The 24,682-nt window shown below is 48.8% G+C and overlaps 1 protein-coding gene across 3 annotated transcripts in view; it reads left to right on the top strand.

Annotated features, from left to right (window-relative positions):
- Positions 1 to 24,682, top strand: part of LOC122371102 (sodium-independent sulfate anion transporter-like) — a 56,487-nt gene that overhangs the window by 20,274 nt on the left and 11,531 nt on the right. Inside the window, exons 1-2 of one of the 3 annotated variants that reach the window (XM_043347192.1) lie at positions 13,338 to 13,597; positions 24,136 to 24,227. In XM_043347192.1, the coding sequence (XP_043203127.1) occupies positions 13,525 to 13,597; positions 24,136 to 24,227 (165 nt within the window). In that variant the 5' untranslated portion in view covers positions 13,338 to 13,524. Of the gene's footprint in view, positions 1 to 13,337; positions 13,598 to 17,981; positions 18,198 to 24,135; positions 24,228 to 24,682 lie in introns of those variants that run through there. The other 2 variants (XM_043347193.1, XM_043347194.1) reach the window with 2 other exon arrangements.

The raw sequence follows: 24,682 nt of genomic DNA, 5'->3' as shown, positions 1-24,682 counted from the left end.
TAAAACTAGAAACCAAACTGTGGATAGTAATTAGTAAATTTGAGAGTTGCTATGGCCAGGTATGTAATTCCAGTTTACCCAGCCTTGACGTGTTGTGGCTGTGATATTTGGTGGTCCCTTTGAGGCTGGCTTGTATTACACATCGTTCACTCAGACACAACACCAAGCGCCCACCATCCTACCGTAACTCCGCGAACATAGCCAAATACAAAGTCTACTCCCGCCACTATTTCCTCCAGTCAGCATGACTTTGGAAAACTCTACAGTCTCCTGTAAACCGTTCCGGTTGACCAACTCGAGACAGGGCCGCGCCCGTGCGTAAAGTAAACGTGTGTGCGTTCGTGCGTGTGTGTGAAAATGACTGGTCATTGGACTTGTATGGGCGAGACGGAATTACACGGTGCACTTTGGGGTAGTTGTCGCGTCTGCGAACGCCAGAAGCGGTAGTCGGCATAAGCTGACTCCTGGGCTACGTGGCTTGTGTTTTGAAGATTAGTTCTGAACGAAGCCGCCCATTCCTTTTACATATAAGGCTGACCGCAGTCAGAGAGCCCTGGAATAGAGCAGGATGACGCTTTCAGTTTGCTCGTGACCTTGCTCTATTTTTTTCTTTTCACCTCTCTCTCTCTCTCTCTCTCTCTCTCTCTCTCTCTCTCTCTCTCTCTCTCTCTCTCTCTCTCTTCTCTCTTTTTTCTCTCTCTCGCTGTCTTCTGTCCTGGAGGGCTGTAACGTGACCTGACCCTTGACCTTCCTTTCCCTTGCTATCTCGGGCGCCACACTCACCCAGACCGTCGTTTTCTACCCTCATGAATTTCTGTGGCCTGCGACAGGGATCGTATGACCGCCAAACACAGAGCCTCCCAGAGCAGATTTCGGCACATTGGTTGGACACAGTGGCGGCGGTTTAGAAATCATCGCGTGACCCTGAGAGGTAGTAAACTGAAGTGCCAAGCCGGTGTAAGTGTGTATCGAAGGTAAATACACATTCATTAATCGCTGATCTGCCGTCTGGTAAGATTTTTTTCCTTTAACACTTTCTGACTAAGTCTTCTCCGCTTCCCATATTTTCCAATCTGTACGAGCCCTGGGCTTACAAACTTTCGTCCGCATCATGGGTCTTCTTTGTTATCAGATTGGAACTGTGTTGGCAGTCTCCCGTGTTATGGCTCTCATTTCTATTGTGTGCCAGTATGTGCCGTGGAGCTTGCTCTCTGCTTCAGCACACTTTGCTCGTATGCACAAAGTTACAAGAAACGGCGTGTTTCTTTTCACCGTCAAAGTCCTCTAGCTCCATTCTCAGTTCTGAGTTATAATAAACGGCGTGTTTCTTTTCACCGTCAAAATCCCCTAGGTCCATGCTCAGTTCGTATTTCCGAAGGAGTCATAGAGGCCTCTGCTATAAATGGAATGAGACCTGCCATATGTCCCGTTCTTGTTACTTACACCTACAGGGCATTGGTCTTGTGGGGAGTCTACGACTCTTTTTATGCTTATATTATACACCCATACGGTACACGAATGGTGTGTCTACAATGGCTTTATGTCTTCCATAGTCCCTTCTGTGTGTAGTCGTTTCCCTTCTTGTTCTCTTCCTAGGTGTTTTGCTCGCACCGTTTTGCTGATCCGGGCCAGGTATGCACTCAGAGATGTTTTGAGACGATGTGGTTTTGGTAATTGGCGTGTGCCCTCTCACCTTCAAAGTCCTCCAAGTCCATCCTCAGTTCGATCTGAGCGACAGCTACCTGTCTTATACGCGACGGCAAAGCTCGCCGCCACTTCCCTTTGTGGGTACTATGGGTAAATTTTCTATGGGATCTGTGTGCTCATCTGACATGGTGACACGGAGACAGTAGGCCACCGTCGCCGGCTGCCGACCTCGGACTGACGGCCCGGAGCTGGCAGGACGTCTGCAGGGCTCAGCTCTATCGTCTGCTGTAAATGGCTCTATCCTCGTCATATCCCATAGCTGGCTATGTCCCGTCATTGTTGCTGATACCTCCCTTGCATTATTGTTGCGAGAGGTATACGACTTTACTCACACTTGTATATTATATGATACAAATGTGGTGTCTTCACTTTGGTTCTGCGCCTTCCTCCGTTAATCTCTTTGACGTTTTGCCGTTTCCTTGATACACCTCCTAGGTGCTTTTTGCACCGTTTTGCTCATCCGGGCCAGACTGCCCGAGTATGCCTTCTTTGCTATGTGGTTTTGATAAATTGTGTGTGGTGGCTTTTTGTTTCGTTTTTGCAACCAAGGTGCCAGTGGTTGCAGTTCTGCAAGTTATAGGTTAGGTTAGGTTTGTTTTGATTTGGTTAGGTTAGAAAGAAGCACCTCCGGGTATAGCGCCTCTCCTTGGTTGCAAAAACGACACGCATTGGAGCCATTGGTGTCGCCTACCCCACCGTTATCAAAATGACTGCCTAAAAGGCAGTCATTTTATTTTTTCACAGAAAAGATCAGGATACAAATATAATAACATCTTATATAATTGCAATTCTGAATTGTTAGTGCCTCCTGAATCAGTCTACTAAAACTTACCTAAAAAGTGAAAACTGTAGACTGAGTATTATATTTACCACAAACGACGCAGAATATTCTAGTCGTGACCCATAAAGTTCCGAAAAAAAAATAATACAACGGTAGACTTAGCCCACTTATCCCACATCCAAATATATAGCTGTTTTGTATTTGTTCTATGGTTTGGGAAATGGCGTGTACCCTCTCACCTTCGAAATCCTCTAGGTCCATTCTCAGTTCGAACTGAGAGACAGCTAGTAAAGTATCCATGACAGTTGGATAACGACAACTCAAGAAACTGGGTTTCTTGAGACAGCTACCTGTCTTATAAGGCAAATCTCGCCGCTTTTTTTCCGTATGGTTCCTCGTGACTGTCTACTGGACCTGTGTGGCCATCGCGGCATAAGGCGTGACCAGCCGCTCTCTGGATGAGGCGGGCCTCGCCGCTGGCTGACCACCCGGCCAAGGCGGTCCAGGCGAGTCTGCTCAGCTGAAAGACACGGTATTGGATACCCTGATCACTGTGAGCACTGCCATAATGGCATGGTCACACTGGGACAGCAGGCCTCCGTCGCCGGCTGTCGACCTGGGACTGACGGCTCGGAGCCTGCAGAATGTCTTCTATGCTTTTCTTTCTGTGTTTGGGCTAATCGGTCAAAATGACCATTTCATGTCATGTATTGTTGACAACCAGCGTGGCTGGTACCAGGACTCGGCTCTATCCGCGGGTCGTGTTGGATTAGCGGGAGGTGCTGCCAGCACCGGCCGCCGATCTCCGCCGGCTGCCGACCTCGGACTGACGGCTCGGAGCTGCAGAACTTCCTGAAGTACAGAGCTCGTTTCTATCGAGTTCCATATTATGATACCTATGAGGGATGCAGAATGATTTTTCCTCTATGTGAAGCGCTGCGCATATGTACTGCCACGCTCACCTGATCTGATCGCATTGTCACCGACAGAGATTCTCCCCTCTCCGCTGACTGGGCGGTTTGACGCGATATCAGCGCCATCTGCGTACCTCCAGCGCATCTCTCTTTAGCAGCGCCATCTGTGAGAGTCCACTCCTTATCACGGTAACGTAGACTTCACTTGTACGCCGACATGTGCCGGCGATGCCTTTTAGGCGGGTACTGATATAACTGTTGTCTCAGTACTGGTTGACATGTCACTATATGTACGGGCGAGGTCCCTACGGAGGGTCTCATCGCGACAGTCCAACAGTTGATACACGACATCGGGTCCTGAGATCCTTTTGCCTGATTTGCAGACTGTCCATCTGGAGCAGGTATCCCCAGTCCTCTTTAGTGCCCCCGCCGGTAACGATGGGGTGCTTGACCCGCTCCGTGGGCGCGGGCGCAGTGGCCGTGCCGGCCGGAGTTATAGGATCTATTTATGTGTTTGCTGCACAGATATCTCGTGCATTTAGATAAGGACAGCCAGAAGAGCTTAGTGAGGCTGATATGACGCCCACATACATCCCTGGACCCCTGTTACGAACGGTACGGACAGGTGACGGACATGTTCCAATAACATAGACCATGATGGTCAGACACTGAGCAGACAGAGGAGCCGCACTCGTGCACCTCATACCCTCTGTGGTAAGGTCGTGCACGTGCCACAGAAGGCTGGTAGATATCATAGTCCTCTACTTGCATCGCATGTATCTGAAATATTTGCTCTTGTCATTGTTCGGTTTTTGCTCTGTGCAACACCATGAAGAAACATACCGAGAGTTGAGTGTGATCATTAAGTTTCTTAGTATTGGCGAATGAAGCAAGCAACGCAGGCACCTTTTCGGAGGGGCAATGTTTGTGAAAGATGTCGTGTGCGCTGCTGCTGCCACCTGGTGGTCGCCGGGCAAACAGGCTCACTTGGGCTGATATGTAACGACTTCTTCCCAAATAGTGCAATGACTGTATCTGCCAGTGGTGCTGTTTACTATTAATTCACTAATGCTTTAATTAAAGCAATGATCACATGCTTTTCCTGATAAGATGTCAAATAAACCTGAAATGATGCAATTGGTCCAATTCAGGGTAAACTATGATTTAGTCCTCAATGCTTATTGCGAGCCTTTGTCTACATGCCTGGAGGACCATTGTCATTATTTACCTGTTTCCGACATCATCTCAAAACCATGTCATTGTTATAGGCATCGTAGAATCGCATCCTGACCTTTCCTACGGTCGACATAAACTGAAGCTGACAAACCCACATAGAATGGGCGTGTCCGTTTTTGGAGGACGATCCTCCCGGCACCCCGCTCCGCCACCTTCCGCTCAGCCGTCCCGTGAACGCGCTGCCGAGGGCCTTTTTGGCCTGCTTGGGACTGCACTCTGACCCGAAACTGTGCGGTCGGGCTTGTTTTGTGTGCCGCCTCCGAACCGCTGAAGGCGGTGGCTAAGATGGAGACAGCATTACCGCGAGCGATGGTTACGGACGGACTGTCTCAGCCACGCCGTCTCTCGCCGGTCGCCGGTCTGCGCGGATATGCGTCGACCCAGGTCTTGGACGAGGGCAGCAGCAGATGGTCCGTACACGCCACTGGTTTCCAGTGTTACTGGCTTGAATGCCTAGCGTCGAGCTAATTCGGAGTAACGCTGCCTTTTGCGCTCTTCAGCCAGGCGCGCTGCCGTGCCGGGATTCAGCGCTGACTGCACCAGGACGGTGTCTGCGAATGTGTCGACACACGTCACGTCCCATGTGAGACACTTTTCATCTCGGAATGAGAAGATTGTCCGACCGCCTGGCCTTTTACCGTCGCCCTGGTCGAGGCCGGCGGGCTTGAGGACGGCCGGGAAGCCGGCACTGGCCAGACTACGGTGCATGACGTTGTTTAAGTGGCCATGTCGTGGGTGCCGCCCAGCACTCTTCGGGCAAGATGGATATTTGACTCTAGAACCCGCAGCTCCCAGTTCCTAGCTCATAACATAGCTGGGTTTGTAAGTTTTCGTACCTCGCACCATTGTCGCACCGAATCTGCTAATACGACATCGTAAGACATCCCCCTAGCCATATAAACACCGCCTTAGCCCGAGGTTATCGTTGGCTTGTGTGTACATTGGCTTATGTACTTGTGCTCACCGTCTTTCCACTCCCTGAATTGAATGACCGATCGTATATCTGAATATGTCAGACTCTTTGCATCAGCCGACTTAGCGATGCAGTCCGGCCCAAGGCTGCCCGATTCCGTCGTTACATCACATTCGCCATTGCTTTCTCGTGACCCTTGCTGTCTTCTGCGAGAGGCCTCTTGCGCATTTGACATGCACCAGATTCTTACCGCTGTTAGCGGACGCTTTGGACGCGCAATGTGAAACCGCACCCGCACCGGGTGTGGACGGGGAATTATGTAACCCCCTCTGTCCGTTTGGGCCCCGCTTTGTGCAGAGCTGGTGGGCACGGTTTGTATTCATGAGGTGTCCTTTTTGGAGCTGCGCGCCGCCGCGGACAAGCGGCGAACAGGACGGTTTGTCGAAGTGTGTGACACGCGGCGGGGGTGGACAATGTGCGCGTCGCGGGCGGCCCGGCCGACTGACGGATTGACGGATTGGCTGACAGATTGGCGTATTGGCGGATGGGCTGACGGTCGTGTTGACAGATGTTTGGTTAGCCTGTTCACGTTTTTGAGATTTTCAAATAGAAATATGTGGTGGAACTGAGTAGTGAATCAATTTTTATTTCCTTTCATGGCACGTTTTTTCCTTTTCTAGCGGAATCTCTTCTAACTTTTTTTTCATTCAAGCAATATCATATTACATACTCGTAAATGGAAAACCTTATGACAATTGAAGAGCGAGTGTTGTTACCTGTTTTTATTTACAAAACCTCGTATCCATATTTTGACCGTGAACTTCTAAAGATGCCTTCGTCATTAAATTGCCCATTAAACTCCATCAAAGGGGTTTCTAAACGTTAGAGCATTTGTCACGAACGTTTTAAGTTGTTTAAATGCCTTCCCAAAATCGTGCAACCACCGACGCGCAAAACATGCTGACAAAACTAATCCGAGCAGAAAATTACACTCAACGCGGGCGAATTTTCACGTGCTACAGTTTTTGCTTTACCGGATGCTTAAGCACGTCAAATGATGTGACACGGTAGATGTTCTTGTGCTCCCCTTCGACCGCCCAAGTCACGCGCCTTTTATTTATGCCAGTGACACAGCCGTCACGTGAAATGGTAAATTCGCCTGCAGACAATGCCGGAATGTTTCGTCACGGGTACGCGGAAGAAATGAAGACAGTCTCATTTACTGTGGAGTTGGTGACGTGCTATGCATGGGGTGGGTTGACAGAGGGTTTAGTATGGTATTCGTAGCTACCAGATTCGGAAGTAGTGTCGCAGTTTCAGCTGCCAGATATGGAAGCGATGACCCCGTCTCTCTGGGTCACAGTTCCTGCTTTTTGTTCTGTCTCGACCTTCCTTCGGCAGTCAGCGGAGTGGTCCTTCAGGTGTGGGTACTATGAGTTTTCGTTCCAGGGCCGATACCGGATTTTTCTGGTTTCAGCTGAATCGACTCGTGACGGACGGAGCGAGCGAACGTCTCGTCTTTGTCTCTGACTGTGTGTTCGGCCTCACCTATTGTATTCACCGAGGGCCTTACTATACTCGAGACGCTGATTTTTCTCAATGGTGTTTACTTCAAATGTGAAAAATGGGGATGGTTTTTTTCTGGCTGTCTACTAGTTTCGTGACACTCGTAAAATTTATATACGCGCCAGCTACGTCCGGAGTGACGAATTGCGTTGCATTGTTTACTGATCTTCTATTGTTATCCCATTCTTCCTTTGAACCCATATTAATATCTTTTTTATGTTATCCCATGGTTACAAATAATCGATTTAGCACCAAGTGGACAAGAAGCTATTTGATAGTAAATTTAGTAGAAACTTGAGGTGCTTCTGCTCAATAGATGGTTTTGGCATACTCACGCCTAAAAAAAAAAAAAAAAATGGGCCATTGCATCGTTGAAAACAGACCTGTTAGGAGCAATTTTACCAACGACGGGTCTAGAGTGAAATGCCGAGTTGAAGGTTGCATCGAAGCCTGTATGGATGAATTTGGTCTAGTGAATGTAATTATTGCAACGGCCTTTTGGAATACCCAGCACGTCGTAGACGGTACTTTTCCTGTATGAATAGATTCATTTTCTATTATCATATATTGGTTTAGTCTGGCGTTCAAGATGTCCTTTGCATTCATAATTCATTGGTAAACTGTAGCCGTTGGTTCGTAGTAAACATCATGCATATCACACCCCGATGCATATCGCTGAGTAGGTAAGGTTTTCCATGTGGAGTCTCCGCCAACATATGCCACGTTCCTAGATGCGTACCTTGCGCTAGCATGCCACCCATGATTCCATTTGTTGACCCGTTGACTGACGCAGGTCGTATTATTCGATGAGTCTGCGTCAGTGATGGCTGCCCAAATCAGCACGAGGCACGTCACTATCGTCATTTATGACGTCACGGGCATGAATATCGTCTCATTGTGGCAGGTGGCCGCTGTTTCCACACCTCTGTGACGTTTTAGACCCAGCCCTCAACCTCTCCCCTGTTCGCTCTGACCCCTCTCCTATACGGCCGTGACCCGAGGCGGCGGGCTGGCTTGGAGACTGCAGTGAGGGATAGGAAGGTAACACTGCTATAGCGCAGCTGGCTTGCCACGGGGCCAGCAAACGAGGGTACCCTCCTTGCTTGCCTAATGTGGCTACCTAATTACCTAATGTGACTAAAGGCTGTTTGATGCTTCTCATGCGTGTATTTATGGGGAGATAGAAGTGCAATTTGTTGATGTCAGGGAGTTGCAGTCACAGGAAAACCATATTTTGGCGTGAGGGAAGTTACAGCTATGACGGTATTTCGTCAAGTTTGGATTGCCGTGAGCCCATATTATGCAGTCGTGATAAGCTGTCTTGGTTGTGTGCCGGAGATGTTTTTCAATGCGCATGTTATGTCACTTGTCGGATTGTGTCACAAGTTATATCATTGCTGGATGACGTTGTTGCGGCGGCTGAAGTGAGAGCTCCAAAGGGACTTTTTCACATATTTTATCGTGTTTTCACCGATGACTCGATGCGTGACGTGGCTGCCATGTTGTGGGCGGCCACTCCTCCTTTGTAATCAACCAAGAGTTCTTGCATACTGCTGAAGCAAATTGCTTTGGCATTGACACGAAGCCACTGCCCAACTATTTGGAAGACCGTCTCTTAGCGGAGCTTCCCACACCATTCAATGTACCCACTCTCTTGCTGATTTCCATCTAGCTATAAATCGCCTGTTGTCCTCTGCTTCTATATTCCGTCACACCACGCGTCTTCCTCTCCTCACAAACACAGTTCAGGTGTCACATGCAGCCTACCTTCTCACTCAGTGCATTGTGCACTTGCAGGCCGCACCGTCGGCCCCTGACCGGTTAGACTGTACCGCCTGACACCAGCTCTGCAGGTGTGCCGCAGCCAAGAAAATGGCGGACGCCTGACACTAAAATCCACAGCTTGGACGCCGTTTCAAGAGAGACCAACCCTTCATCGCTTAGCATTGTCTGTTGTCGCACACTTTTCCTGGTGATGGGTTTATATTTCGATTATGTTTGAGCCGGAATTTTTGACTGTTGTTGGCATTTCAGCTATTTTCTGTCTCGCCTTTGCTACCTGGATTTCACTGCGCTCTTGTTTTTAACGTGTATGTTTACTTACCTACTGCGTCTTCTGTTTTTGGCGTGTCATGAGTGTCCTTCGCGGCCATGTTGCGTGATGCCGCCGGCTATCACTGGTCACGGGTTCTCCTGATTATTGACACGAAAGGTCAAAAGGCCCACTCTGTTCAGCTCCTCTACACACCATACAACATGACACACGCTGTTCATACAGGTGTGATTTACTGTGGTGGCTTGCTTTGTGTTTTTCCTTGTTGTTTTGTGTGTGTGTGTGTGTTTTAAGTTTTTTTGCTTGGTTTTGGGATAGTCAAAAAGCCAAGATGAAAAGGGGCTTTTCTAATGTAGTTTTGCGGTTGCCTGGTGCTCAGCTTTGCCGTCTGAGTTTTGTGACTTTTCCTTCCTTGCCAGTTATACTCGTATTTTGGGATTGAACAACTTACAGGGTGGAAAGTAATTACGCGAACATACTTTTTCGTCTTATAGCAATGGAAAAAGCGGCGGTAACATGAAAATTTCATCTTTTCATATATTCCTATTTATGTGCGATACACTGACAAAGGCGTTCAGGCATAATTGACATGAGCATGTCAAGCACTGTTGGCCAAAGCTTAGTCCACGCCTCCTGGAGCTGTCTGGTGAGGCAATCGATGTTGGTGGCTACTAGCAGCTCTTAGACGCTCTCCTGAAGAGTCGCCTGGATATTTTTGATCAAATTGAGGTCTGGGCTATTCCCAGATTGACCATTATATGCCCAGAAGAAGAACGGGTTCTCAAAGCACCAGTCTTGCGTCTTTTTGGCCGTGAGAGGAAGGACTTTATCAATCATGAAGAAGAGTTTCTTTGCGTCGGGCACAAAAGTGCGCTCAATCATTTTGCCCCTTTTGGTGCATTGATGGATTAGATAAAGAGACTCGTCTGGAAGGATGTTCCACTAGTTGTATACTTTATTTTTGGTGGCCTTGTTGGTCACTACATGCAATTCTGACACCATCCGGGCGCTCATAACACGCTGATGTGTGTTCCTTTGCCGGATGTTTGAAGGTTGGGACGGGCGGGACGTCGGACGCATCAGCAGCCCCCAACGCGTTGTTCTGCAGGTTTGACGGATGAAATAGCTTCGAAGATGTCTCACCCAACCACAAAGCCAGCTACCTGTCCTCCTCTGTTCAGGTTTGGCGGTCTTTAGAAAACTTAAATTGACAATCCTGCTGTTAATTCATGAATTTTGGCCATCTCGATTATTTATACGGCTTGATTTTCGAATTTTCACGGATTTATGCATGAGTCGTGATATCTTAGATCGGGTACCCGGCCAAAGTAAACCATTTCGCCTGTTTTCGGGTCGACTGTTGTCGTTTGGTCGCGGAAATGGTGACCACCCATTCGGCGCCTGAATTCGCCGAGGTTTTACTGCCGCCAACGGCTTTGCTTTTTAAGTCCTCTTAAGTTTTATTATGCTTCAACCAAAGGTGTAATTGAGTAATGCTGGTGCCGAGACCGTTCCGAGTCCCTTCCGCACCAATCCAGCCAAAATAATCACAAACGCTTTCCCTGGCAACTTCAAATTGAGCTCTTTGCCCATTTTGGTCTTGAGCAGCGTATGGCGTCAGCACCACTCGAAGCCGAGAGGTGTTGTAGACCTTCCAAGTCATTTTTCAAAGTAAGGTCACTTTTGTTAGATGAGGCGACAACAAACACGACCAGTCATGTTCCATAACAGCCCGCGCTCATACAAAATCTCCACTGACGGGCGAAATTGTAAGAAAATACATGTTCGCGTAATTACTTTCCACCCTGTACTGCGCTTAGCATGTTTGCTAAACGTGTTCTCATTGTTTTACCGTGTTCTTTCTTTTTATTGCATCAGCCTTTCTTGAAAGGCACTTGTTTCCTTGTCTCTTTTTTTCTTCTGCCGTTCTTTTCTAAGTTTTAAGTGGATCTCGATTTCCAACGCGTTTTCTCTTCTCAGCACATCTTGGGTGTCATATTTTTGGCACTTGTCTGATGCATTGTTGCCTTTACCACTCTCTCTTCCCATGCCGCTTTCTAGTTGCACATGAATATTTCCGACTGTACATGATGTACGACGTTAATGTACGTACGCTGTCGAATTGTGAGCTCGCCTGTTCTCTTGGCACCCCACTGACTGAAGCATCTTCATCGCTGAGCTCCGGGAAGTAACCGATCATGTCACGTGTTCCGACCCTACGACATGCACGCTGTGATTGCTCTACTTATCAGAACACCATGTGACATGATGTCCATCTATCTGTGCGGACAATCTGCATTTCGTTTATTCTTACATAAGACACATGGCTATAGAAGTCCACAGGAGCTCTCGGTTGGTGGGACGCTTGCTCTGACGGTTAACAACATAACAGAAGCAGGCGGGTTACTTATTGGAGATCGCTCACCTCTTTAGCTTGCTGGACATGCTCGTTCGCGTCTTGCTGCGTATTTCGGAATACATCAAATCAGACGCTGACCGGGTGCGAATGTAAAACTCTATCAACCATCAAACCTTGTCACACTTGGGCTCAATCTGCGTCACTCATCTTTTGCGGGACGCTCTGCATGCGAGAGACATGACCAACGCATGTTGGCCTTCTTCGGCAAGCACCGAGCTGCTCATTAATCCGGTTTGCGCCAGTTCGCACTGGCTGTGTTGCGATGAGGAGGTCTCTGTCTTTGGTGGAGTTTTATCGGCGATGACGCGATGGCCTGTTGCTGGGGAGTTGCCTGGGTATGGGTGCACGCGTTCCGCGTGCGCTGGGTAGAATATGTTTAGCATATTATGTCAGATAGCATATTATGTCAGCCCAAAGCCGCTTCAATCCGACCCTATGCCAACCTCAGACCAGTTGTAGTCGACATTGACTGGATCAGGTATGCAGCCGATACATCCTCCCGGGATGCACCCTGTTGCAAGAGGCCATCACGGCGGATTCGATGACGAAAATCCTGAATAGAAAGCATACGGAATGCAGGACAAAAGTTAAATCGATGATGAAAGGGAAAAGAGTAATAATCGTCTAGTTTTCGAGCCATAGTCCGGTCTCTCCCCCTAGTTCCTGCCTGCGTACGGACTCGCATTTCGTAGCTTTACTGGAGGGTACTTGGATTGCGGACGACCGCGCCTCTTCGCCGGTGCAAAGCTGCTCAGGCGGCTTCGGAAGCACGCTCAGCAAGCTGATACACTGACACCGGTGTCTGAAAGCTGATATGCAAGGCGATACAGCTGTCTACCGGTAGCTACACGCGTTTCTGGATTTCGTGTGCAGCACCTGTTGGTGTCTGTATCTATTCGCAGTTCGTTGCACCGAGCTGCTGGACTTGGTGGCACGCTGTTTTTCAGGGGTTGACACTCTGAGAACAAGCTCACGTGACCAGCGAGGGGTGATTGTTTTGCGGTCGATGGTCGGCATTAAAAACGAACGTGATTGGCATCGAAATAAGTCTCATCGAATGTGCTGTGCTCTGTTGAGCGTCAGGAGTTGATCGTATTGAATGGGGTACATCGGAAACTGGTGGTAGCTGATTCAGTGGTCAGTTATCACGTTTTGTATTAATTATTTTGTGATTCATCAATGGAACTGTGTAACCTATTTAAAGAAACTAAGAAGATTGATATGAAATCATTTCGTATTACTTAACTGCTGGACTGCAGGGAATGCCCTTTTAGCCCTCCTATTTTCAACTGTTTTGCCATTAATTCCGGTATTCCTCTGCTGATCCCCTTTACTCCGGCTGGTATTTTCAGTCCGATTCCGCTCTTTAACCCGACTTTGCACCCCTGTAGGATTTCCAGTCGCGGGCGGTACCAAATGCCAGTATTTGCTCGTACAATCCACGGTTCTAAGCGCGCAGACTAAAGCTGCTCTTGTGTGATACCGAATAATCCCGCATTAACACGGCGCGGCTAACGGCCAAATGAGAGGCTGCAGTTCGTCGTATTCAAAGCGCTGGGTCTGTATGATGCAGAATATCGTTACATAAGCGTAAATGCGCATCCCAAAGCAAAACCAAACCGCATTCGGTCAGGTGATGAAACGTCACCAGAGGAGAGCGAGCCAACTGGGCGCCGAATATGCATCTCGCTGGTTTATCGGACCGGGTGTCTCGATGTCTTGCTCGGCCGGTACGGGGCCTGTGTCTGGGTGTAGGGGCGCCGTCACCGCGCCCCCAGGGCACAGTGACCGGTGCGGGGCGCGCGCTGACGCCGGCGGCGGCCCGTTTCGGCGAACCGACGGCTGGATGACGGCCGGTGACGCCAGGTGACGCCCCGGCGCTCGCTCGAGCGGGGGTGGTATTAGGGGCGGTGCACCGGCGCACGGACGTCAGTCATGCCTCCGCAGCGTTCCGACGAGAGTTTGCCTATGGACGCGTCGGCGCCCACCATCCTGGCACTGCACAAGTGTGAGTACCGAGTAGTCATAGGGTTGTTTGGGAGGGATATACCGCCACTATGGTACGGCAATGTGTGAGTACCGAGTAGCCATAGCATAGAGTTGTTCGGGAGTGACATACCATTATTTTGACATTTCACTAGTGTGGTTTACTTCCTTAGGATTTTGGAGAAGTGGGTGTAGAGTTTTTGGGAATATTTGGATCGTGTGAAGGGATACGAACGCATTCGCGACCAACATCCTGTGGCCGTAAGGCTTGAATTCAGAGGGAATGCTTCCGGTACTGATGTGCCATAACTTTTTTATCTGCTCTGGTCCAATGCAGACAATGTTAAGGCCTCAGTTTCAGATGTCTTGAGGTGTTTTCGGATAGGTATCGGGTCAGTCTGCTTCAACCTCAGGAATTTCAGGAGGGCTGGCTAGTTAAATTTGAAAGGTGTCTATTTGATATCCTAAGGCCTCTAACTTTTTCCACCACCATCCGGTTTCATCTGGCTGCGGCCGGTGCTGATGATGGCTGCGAAGCTCCGTGTCACGCGACTTTTCATAGGTCGATTTCAATACTGTCCCCGTCACGCCCCCCGCAGCGGCCGTTCTGCTAAGGCAGCACGCCTGCAGTGAGCGAAGATGACTTCCTCCGCTCAGACAAGGCGCTGTCACGACCTGCCATGACATGTCACGTTCTGTCAAAGCTGTCACGACAGAGCCATCAATACCGAATGCACCTGATTCCTATTGGGAGCATTTGTTCAGAAGGGTTAGTTGATGGTTTCGCGTCTTTGGCGGTACTCTTTTTACGTTGCCGTCGTTTGGTTTGTTTGCTCGGCGGGTGCCCACAGAGGATGTGTTACCAGGCCCATTCTCAGCTGTCAGTTTTCCATGTGCGTGCCCATGCACTCAGTGTCCTGTCCTGACATCTTGTTCTTACCGGATGTGACAGTCATGTGACAGGTGACCGTGGCGGCCCCGACGCCGCTGCCGCCTGACAACAAGACGGCCGCTGCGCGCGTGTCAGACAATAGGGTGGACTGAAGCAGTCTTATGCTGCTTATGGGTTGGTGACGGGACTCTTTGGAATTTTCTCCTTTGGCAACACTCGGGTCATTTGGTAAATGCAAAGGATGAATGGGAGTGATATGACATTATTTAGTTTCTACCTTTTTTGAATGTTTGTTGATCTGCTTACCGTTCGAGCGAATTAAAACATCTTTCATTCCCGTTCAGGATTTGATCAAGATAGTTGCTTTAAAAAGCATTCCTTTTATTTCTTAGTAAATTTGTGTTATGTCATCATTAAAACACATTCCCGAGTTACGTTGATTCCATTATTTTCTATGACCCGGCTGCACCCACTGGTTGTTATGCGTACGGGAGCTCACGGCTAAGGTGCCGTTTTAAATTGGCATAGTTTCCGGCGGAGCGTGCCCTGAATTTGATGTGCAACGTTCCTGTGTTCGCAATGGCTGAACTCAATCAACAGACAAGGTCAACGCGTCTGGAGCCATTTCTCCGAGCTACAGCTTGGAAGAAACCCTTGCCGTTCTTGAGTGCCTTTCCACTTACTTCCAACGCCCAGCTTTTGGCGCAAGGCTTGGTTATGCTCCACTTATCTAATGCGTTTCGATTCATTTGTACGGAGTGCATCCGGCTGGCCACCCCCGTACCAAATTGCCACGAGCCAGCTTGTCGGCCTCGTGGTATCTCACAGACTCCTGGTCACGCGACCCGCCTCCCTCCGCTCCCCTTCGGGGGGATACTAACCGCCACGGCCCCGCCCAGGGTCACCCCTGTCTGTATCAACCCTCTGACCAGTGGGAATACTAGAGACTAGGAAGGAGGGAGTCACTGTTTCCGGATTACGGGGTGTGAGAGCGGGGAGGTGGAGCTGGGGTAATTGAGCTGGGTTACTGCCGGGCTGGCGTCCTGGCTCAGCCGTGCTTGAGAGGTGTTTGCGAGTTTATTGTGGGAATCGCATACCTTCCTTATCACTCTGTGCTGTGTAAAAGTATCAGTTATTAATTCATTTGTAGGGTTTATTGATGATTGAATAAATTTCGGGTACCAAATTTGCTCTCAGCATAGTTAGTTTCAAATGTGGTTTAAGAATTTGAACCAATGACAAAATTTCAGACATATTTTGATAAAGACGGACAAATTTGTCAGTCTTACTTTGCCTTTATTTACCTGTTTTACTTTTACGAGGCTGACCGCTGACGTACGCTGTCGCCGTGAAAGTAAACTATTTGCGTTGTCATCCATTAAGTTCCGTCCAGTCACTGTCATCTCTCAAGCGCCCCGCGCCGTCACCCATAGTCCATCTCTCTGTGCTGATGTTTTCACTGCAAACAGTTCACACCCTCAGTGGCGGCCACGGGTGATTGATTTTTACCGCAGTGCAAATGCGGTGACTGATGTTGCTACGCTCTCCACGGGAGGTTATAACGGGGGGCTGAGACACTTCCAGTCGTTAGAGGCTTCCGGTAGAGGCTGCTCGAACTGGTATGATCTGGCTCGAATTAAATTGCTCCAGGACACCTTTTTGCTCGCGGGTCCCCTTCTCTGACTTTCAGCTGTGTGTATTCAAAAAGTCGCGAAGTTTTTTGGTGCCCCAAATGATGAAGCATTTATTGCCGATTCATCGGAAGCTATCGTTGTAAAATTTAACCTTGCCCGCTCTGTATAAGGTTTTCTGTAGACGCCACTTTTCTGTGCCCGCCCCTGCGTCCTTCCTGTCTGGCCAATCACTGTAATGGCAGTTCCCGGGTGGTCTCATGTGAGCCACCACGGGAGAGACGGGCCCGTACCCGTCTGTTTATTGACCAGAGAGGTCCATCCGTTCGGTACGTACGATAACGGTGACCGCCGCGCCGGAAGTTGGAGGTCCCGAAGGACATTGTTTCCAACGCCGAGCCACGTAGCTTTTGGACGTGCGTGAAAAAAGGAATGGCGATGACTAGAATGAATCGAGCTCCAAGGGATGGTTTCAGCTGGTTTTGTGCGCTCGTAATAGGTCGTCTCACTTGACAACAGCGTTTTTCTGTCCCACCTTCTGCACTTTCTGTTTGATCTGCTGGACGGGGCGACTGGTCTCCCTGTTTCGACATTGAGGGTTTTTGGCTGGGGTGCACACCTGACCCTATCGAGAGGGTCGGATGTGTTATCCGACCTAATACTCCGTGCTTCTGTCCGTGGGTTTTTGTTCGGGGTCTCAGCCGGATAGATGGAGTGTACGATATGAGGAAAATTCTCCCAGCATTTTCCGCTCGAGTAAGCCACGGGAACCGGGCCTTTTGGATAGGCTTTAGTCGCAGCATGCCGGTTACGGCAGACAAAACGTATCCTTTTCGCTTGTCTGAATTAGTTTAGGCTTTTTTCTTAGAACTGTAAGTAGAGCGGAAAGTCCTTTTACATGAGCTTTAACAATGCAGCTGTGCACATACCTATCTAGCAGCCGATCATGAACGAGCATTAGCTCGTTGAAATATTTTTTCCAGCTGACAGCTATTCCCTTTTTTACATTTACTTTTGAGTACAGCACAAAAAGGTCTATGGCTGATAAATTCCAAAGCCTTAAGTCATGTCCCTGACTCGCATGTATGTAATTAAGTGAGATGTAGCTTAATTGGTGCATTTGTCATTACCAAATCCCTAAATCACCGTTGGAAATCAACCTAAAGGATCATCGCTTGCTTCCTGCTCGGCCTTTCCCGCATATTTTGCACCCCATTTCCGGAACAGGGCTGTGCTCCATGCCCACCCCCAATGGGGTGGGATGAAACACAGCCCTGAAACACCCCTCCCCCGCCCCCAATGCCGTCCTTTTCAAATTCCATCTCCTGCGGTCATGCAGTGGAATTTGTGACGTCATGAAGTACAGGCTCTAAAATGTGATAGCGGGAAGCTGCAGGCTGCGCTTATCTCCCGTTAATCTGCCTCGTTTGTGCGGATTTTTAGTGGGAAGAGAGGCAGTAGTGTGGCTCCGGATGCAGCGAACTGAAAGGCGAGTAATGTTAGGAATGTGGTACGTCGGACACACGATGGTGCCTTTATAAGGCAATGAGTCGCATTTTTCTCTGACACATTTTTGCGCGTGATTTGGCATTCTTTTGAGCTGACACGAATGTTTTAAATTGTTCATAATTTTAGCACTGCATTTTGGTAACAGGCTAGTTGAAGTGAAGTAAAAATGGTATTTAACATAACGATTTAAAGAAACGTGTGAAAAACTCAGAGTTGAGTTTGAGTTCGTCGCTCCAGTTTGAGCCGGTTTTTCACACGAACCGCCCACCTCCTCCCCGGTATACCGCTCCAAAACCGTCACACCCTCGTCATGATCCGATGACGTCACTGGTCAGCCGCCGGCGCATGTTTATTGTGATGACTACGACGGGTGCTGCGTCGCATAGCTGGGCTGGGCCCCGGGGGAGGCGGGCCGAGAGGTCACACGGGGGGTCGCGCAGGGGTGCAATCCTGGTCCGGTGCTGTCCGGACGCGGTGTCAGTGTGCGGTGAACGGCAGGCCCGGCCGGACGGACACGCGCGCGCGCAGCAGCCCCCGTGGTAGGCCACAAGTTGCAGAGATGGGATTGGACATCAACGGCGATATTGAGTGTGAGTTACCGCACGATGGAGGGCTTATTTATCACTCTTTCTTGTTTGGCTGAGCTGTTGTTTGGTTTAGGGTTCAGTGTAGGCTGAGGTTTTGTTTGGTCTAGGGTCATGTGACTTGCAGGAAGGTCTTGGATTATGGAGGGATGGCTACTGGATCTTGGTCTGGTCCATGCGGTGTTGGGATACGCTCATAGCACTGTCTCCCCTGTGTATAAGAAGAGAAAACTGATGGAATGCAGGGTGCGTGTTGATCGTTATTGTTCTCTTGCTGGCAGCTATTTTTTTGTACCGATTCGTGATACGCCTTGGTTCATGGCTATATGTCATGCACCTTTCTTCAATTTTGTATTTTTTCATCACATCTGCTCATATGATTCGCTTATATTTTCTCTTGTCCTTCAGTTCTTAGTAGTTAATTTCTTTTACTAAGTGTTTTTTTATTAATTATCCTAAGGAGTATATTGCACAGTCAATTGTTAGAATTTATATTCTTTGCTCACTTTATCAAACCATCCCCTACAAAAAAATTTTAACTACGTCTCAAATGGATTTAAGAGAAATCGTATTTTACAGTTCTAAATGTGTACCCTATTATCTGCCAGTGTGCCCCCTATTATCTGCCAGTGTGCCACTTCATAGCTTGCACTGCGGGTCCCACCCGTAAGCCGGTAGGGCCCATCCCATTAGCTCTTAATGCGACACTCTAATTACTGCTCACACCTGGGGGCAGCTTCACAAAACGGTACTACGTTCTACGCACCATATTGTTTTACTTTGTTGCGCAAAAAGAAATTATTTTGGCTCTAAATTTCCCTTATCAGATAAAAGTAGTGTTTACGTTTTTTAGGCCGTGTGAAGGTGAAGACATTAGCTTTGTAAGATTATCCACCTTAGTACATGGAAAGGGATTTAGTGCCACCCAAGAGCTATGCCACTTACCCTGCCCCCTACACCTGTTGGTGTATGCTCCCTGTTGGTCGGACGGGTAGTGTGGGCTGTTCAGTTGCCGACATGGGTGTGTCGCGAGCTCCCCAAACAAACCCAGCAACGGTGGACTGTTATTCATACACCAGCTACTCCACCTTCTTAGGTGAGTGCCTGGAAGAGTAATTGATAAGTTCGCCTGACGCGGTAAAACTTGATGGTAATTTGATTTTGTTGAAAAACAGTTGTGCAACCCATTTAATTTTTTAGTCATGTTGCCAGAACGGCGTTTTATCTTATTCTCTCCGATGGTTTCTATTGTAGCGCTGATTTTATTCGTCTTAGCTCAGTTTGCTTCATTCCTATTACGGCGTTGCCTGTACTGCACCTGAGAGTAGTGTTGTTGTTCTACAACAGGGCACGTTGCCAGTCCTTCCCCAGCCTGAGTGGACAGATGATGTCCATCAACCGCCGTTCTGTCATCCTATCGGTTTTCCCGTGCATTTCCATTCGGGTGCGACACGTGGTAAACAACCGCCACACCTTGACAGGCAAACGTCACTCTATTTGTTATTCACTCGACCTATGGCACGGATTGCTCTTGATAGCTCCGGTGTGTTGTCCTGGTGCCACCAGCTATATCTAGAGTTCTGGTTAACTCATGAATAGCCCTGTGTTTTCCAAGAACCAACTGCTGGGCTTCACGATCGGACCCAGAGTCTTTGGTCAGAGCAAAACCGTGTCGGTACGTCAGCAAAAGACCTCGGTCCATATTTCTGACTAGACAGCGACGGTGGCCTCTCTCGCTGCTGAAACGCAAATCGAGGGACACTTTACGCGACCTGTGCATTGTACGCCCATGCAATATGCGTTCGCGTTTTGTGTTATTCATCGGGAACATCTTGTCGCCATTCATCGAACGCTTTTGTGCTTGCAAATGACACCGCACGGCCATTATATTCATGCGCGGCTGTGAGTGCGATGGTAATTCTGCGCGGCCGACTTGGCGCACCGGGGTGACGCATGGAGGAACGTCGCTCTCGTAAAACGCTGCGATTTGTACGCTTCCGATCGCAAGTGTCGTAAGGCGGCCTTTTGAAGAAGTGTTCCGTCTGTTGAGGAGGATTTGTGGACGGCTCGGGACGGTTACTGAGGAGTATCGGAAGGAGAGGGGCGTGGGGGGGGGGCGCTACTGTTCTGTCAGCGGTTGGTAGGCGCAGACAGGAATATTGATGTGTATGTGTGTTTCCTCTCAGACAGTGGTCTGTGGGAAGAGGAAGAGGGACGAGGAGAGGAAGGCCTCTCCTAACTAAATCGCCTGTCATCGGGCTTGAGAGATGAGATACTCCACAAAATTCGATCGGTTCCTTGATTATTGATGCTCTACTTTTTGCTGTTTCCAATCATAGCGCAACTGATGGAATGTATGACGTATCGGCTTATCAAGATTTGTAGTCGGATGCGCAGCACAGTTAAACATTGGCAAGTTTACGATAGCTCGAGAATTATCATGGCAACATTAGAGGCCTGATTTAAGCAGCTACTTGAGGTCTGGAACTCATCTTTTGCTTCGGATGTTTGGTTTGCCCCAGAATGACATACTGTCGGTTACAGTAACTTATCCTCGTAAGCAGCATTCGTGCGGTATCTATTTACAATGACTACCCAAAACTTTTGTTCCTGTAAATTTGTTGATATTTTGCACACTAGCGCAGTAATTTTGAATAGTTTGGTTATAAGACTTCAAATACGCTCAAAAAGATGAGCCTGAATTTTTACGAAGCCTACAGCTGTTTGTTTTTCGAGCGCCGTCGCTTGTGGAGCAGCCACAACGGCTTCCGGACAAATTATCACCGTCATGTCACGAAGAGTTGCGGAATGGGGATGTCGAGTCATGACCAGTTGTCAAAAGCTACCAGTAATTCTCCGTACCTCTAGCCCTGCGCTTTGAATGGTTTCATCCCGCTGAGTGAAATTGTGTCACCGAAAGTGGCATTGCCAGTTCGATATTTATACAATACTGTGTGCCTGTTTGATGTGACTTAAACGACTTATCCAATGGCCTGGAAATCACTAAGCTAAGCGAGGAGTCCCATGAGGGTTATTGGTTGGATACGTTGACCTTCTATTCGACTCACTGAGCAACCCTGCCCTTTGCTTTTACATGTCCACTGTCCATGTTTCTGCTCCGCTCTAGTGTATGAATTTGCGTAGCTATCTTCTGAATATCGATTAAAAGGTAAGCACCCTTTCTGAATCGTCTTCTCTGGATCTGTGAACGTCACTTTTAGTTCACAATGAACTGTATTCCGAGTACTCTGCCCTCGAATGCATTAACATTCCATGCTCACGGGCTCTCCCAAAGTGCACTTCAGTCTTGTCATCCTCTGAATATAAGATGATCGACTTGGTACCGATATGTTCCATAGTGCCGTTACAAGTCCAGATAGCCGCATGCGTATCACAATGCGGACTCTGTGCTGCTTGGACAGTGTCCGCCGCTTTTGTGACTTGTAACTGATAGCGTGTGCGGTTCTGGCAATAGTTCATTCATGGGTCGAAACCCCCTTGGGTGAATTTCGTTCTAGTTGATTCCAGGGATTTCCATCGTAGAAGCTTGCGAAAGAAAATCCCTGGTAATATGTTATCCTGAAGTTTCTACTGGCTCTAATTTGTATATGTTTGACCGCATTTGTTTTAGATCGGACCCAGTCTCGCACTATCAGTTATTCCTTGTTCCGGATATTTGCCAATCACAGCAGCGAAATTCCTCATATATTCGCACATTGCAACACCGCACCCACATTGCAACTTGATTGCAAACCTATGTTCGCGCCCGCCTAGAATTCCTGGCGGCATTGCCGCCGCTGCCGCTGCGGCGGCGGCGGCCGGTGTGCAGCGGGACAGCATACCCGTCCAGGCGGCTGCTGAGAGCTCCGCGGCCGCCCGTAAAGCCAAGGCGCGAGGCTCGGAGCGTGCGGTAAAGAGGGATGGGGAGCGTCAGCTTGATCTGCAGTGCTGCGGAGTGTTATTCCGGTCATTAGGGAGATACTGGGCTTGGGCACTGTATGACTGTGCCACGGCTGTTCTAAATTTCGTCTATGTTTAGTTTATTTATGTCTCGGCTTCTTATGTTTATTTGACATAGATCGGACCACGCGGTTTCAAAACACGCGTCGCGCATGGCTGGTCTCTACTTCCTGATCGGTTACTGAGTCGACTCTGAACTACATTATAAACCCCATCTGTTCACCATTCTGTCACGCCGCTACCGTTTTCTCCAGTCTGGGTCAGGGTCAAGAGTCAACGTTCAAATCTCTCTGTAACATCTCGACTGCCTGTCATCCTCCCCCCTTCCATCCGCCTACCGAATCAGAATGCCAAACGGGAGTGGGCGACGCATATCAGTAACCCGGCCCGGCCCATCTTCCATTCTGCGACTGCTTCTGATTTCCGTCAGCGGCGAGGTGATGTGTAACCTCGACTGGCCCCTCTCAAAGCGTGGTCCATTGTGTCTCACCGATCGGCGTGTGTCTTTGACAGTCATTGACGGATGCTGACAGATGAGTGTGACAGATGGGCGGCTGCCGATGTGGGCAGTGCCGTTAGTCAGGTGCTGGTGTTCTGCCTGTTGCCGCTGTTGTCGGTACGCCCCGTTTGGCAGTTTGTGGACAGAACAATGGGACGCGGGGGATGTCGGTGCGGGCCTTAACGCAGTCGAGGTGGCCAGATGCGTGCGGCGGCTCTTTTGATCGGGTGTGGGGGGGCGTGAGGTGCCAGATAGGGGTGTCAGTACCTTGGCATGGTGAGGGAAGGCTTACTGATGATTATGGGGGAACGACAAAGTTGCAGAGTCAATGCATGCATGGCATTATTTCTGGAAATTTATGGAAAACTTTGCTCTTCATTACAATCATTTTTATCATCATCGTTTTCAGTTTGTTTGTTTGTTTCTTTTATCTCTTGTATAATATAAGCTCCGGCATGCTTTCATCTAACATTCAATGACCCGATCGGTCTCATATAATGCGCAGTTTTATGAACACTTATGTTCATTTCATATGACAAGCTCATACATTTCTAACACGGCCCGCTTGGCCGAAGACATCCTGATAAATCCACCGTTTTACTCTGATGCGTGTTCCGTAACCGCGGTGGCATTCATACATGATCAGCAATAATCGCCGGACTTGAGCACACGTGTGGGCCTCACGACTTTTGACATCAGGTCAACTCTTGTCATGTTATTCGTGAGCAGAGCTGAGATATGCACGCCATATTGGTGTCGAGACGAACTGAATTGCAGACCGGCTTTGACAGGATTTCTGCTGTTAGGTTGACATGCATCTCAATTGGAATGTATCAGATCATAGCGCGTGTCATAAGTTCTGGTGAATGATTGATGCAGGGGTCCATCGAGATGCTTGTTAAACTGGTTCGAATATCGAGAGTCAGACAGTTTTATGTCTCCCGTTAGTAGGTACATTGTACATTTATTCATGTGGCTTCGCTACTACGTTCACGTTCAAAAGTCTGTTGCTCCTTCTTGAAGAAATGCACGAGCACGTGTGCTTCTTTTTAGCTTGTCATGGTGTTTAATGCTCGCTCACGTTCAGTTCATACCGGTTCAAACTAACTCCGCAACAGTTCATATTTATCTACAGTTTGTATCCACATCATGCGAAAATCATCCCATTTGTCTCCGAATCCATGGCCAAAAGGCGACTCAAGGTTAGACTGGATAGGCTATCTTTTTACTGAGTTCCGACTTCGCCCCCATGACGCCGAGCGTTGCTATGTGTGTGTAGAATATAAACTGAGGTGTACACGAGTCTACCATTATGACCCTATCCGCCCATCGTGTTTGATCGACGGGCTTTAGTTTTGTCACGTTTTTCGCGTCTTCGTTTTTATATCGCTCTTCCCTTCGCCTTCGCTCCCCTCCGCCGTGTGTTATGCCTCCGAGTGCGTGAGGTTTCCATTTCTGACGCTAGATGTCTCTGTGTGTCGGCAGTTCCGGCGGCCCCTTACCAGGACGATGACGATGATAGCAGCAACAGCCCCCAGTCGATCAGCACGAGCACCAAACTGCGAAGATGGGCGGCGGTAAGTCAACAAGGAACGCGCGTGGACGCGGCAGGGGGTGATGTGGGGGTCTCACCATCTGGGAGCCCATGATGGTTACGAGCAGTGTTGGTTTTTCGTAACGTGATTTATGATGATGTCTGGGTAAGCACTGGCATAATTTGGTGCAGCTTGATGATCCATTGTTTGTCTGCATTGATAATGATCGCTTTTTCGTTTTTGTGGAGTGGACGTTGATAAACTAAAGCTTATTTTTCTTAGGTGTTGTTTTTATCCGCTGGGACTGAGAGCGTGAGATGATGTTTTTCGTACTCCAGCGTAGATGGGTAGCCATACGGCTTCCACGGTTGACAGTGATGGCATCAGTCATCTTTTGCAAGCTCGTTAAAGATTTGGGCGAATTTGTATGTCTTATCCTCTCCGTCTAACGTAATATCAGCGCTCAGCAAAAGCCTTTAGGTCGTGTTACTCAAGGC

This window comes from Amphibalanus amphitrite, unplaced genomic scaffold, assembly GCF_019059575.1.
Source record: "Amphibalanus amphitrite isolate SeventyFive unplaced genomic scaffold, NRLGWU_Aamphi_draft 001205F_arrow, whole genome shotgun sequence".
In the NCBI taxonomy this organism is placed as follows: Eukaryota; Metazoa; Arthropoda; class Thecostraca; order Balanomorpha; family Balanidae; genus Amphibalanus; species Amphibalanus amphitrite.
Note: the sequence above shows the minus strand (reverse complement) of the source record. Positions and strands in the feature narration are given on the sequence as shown.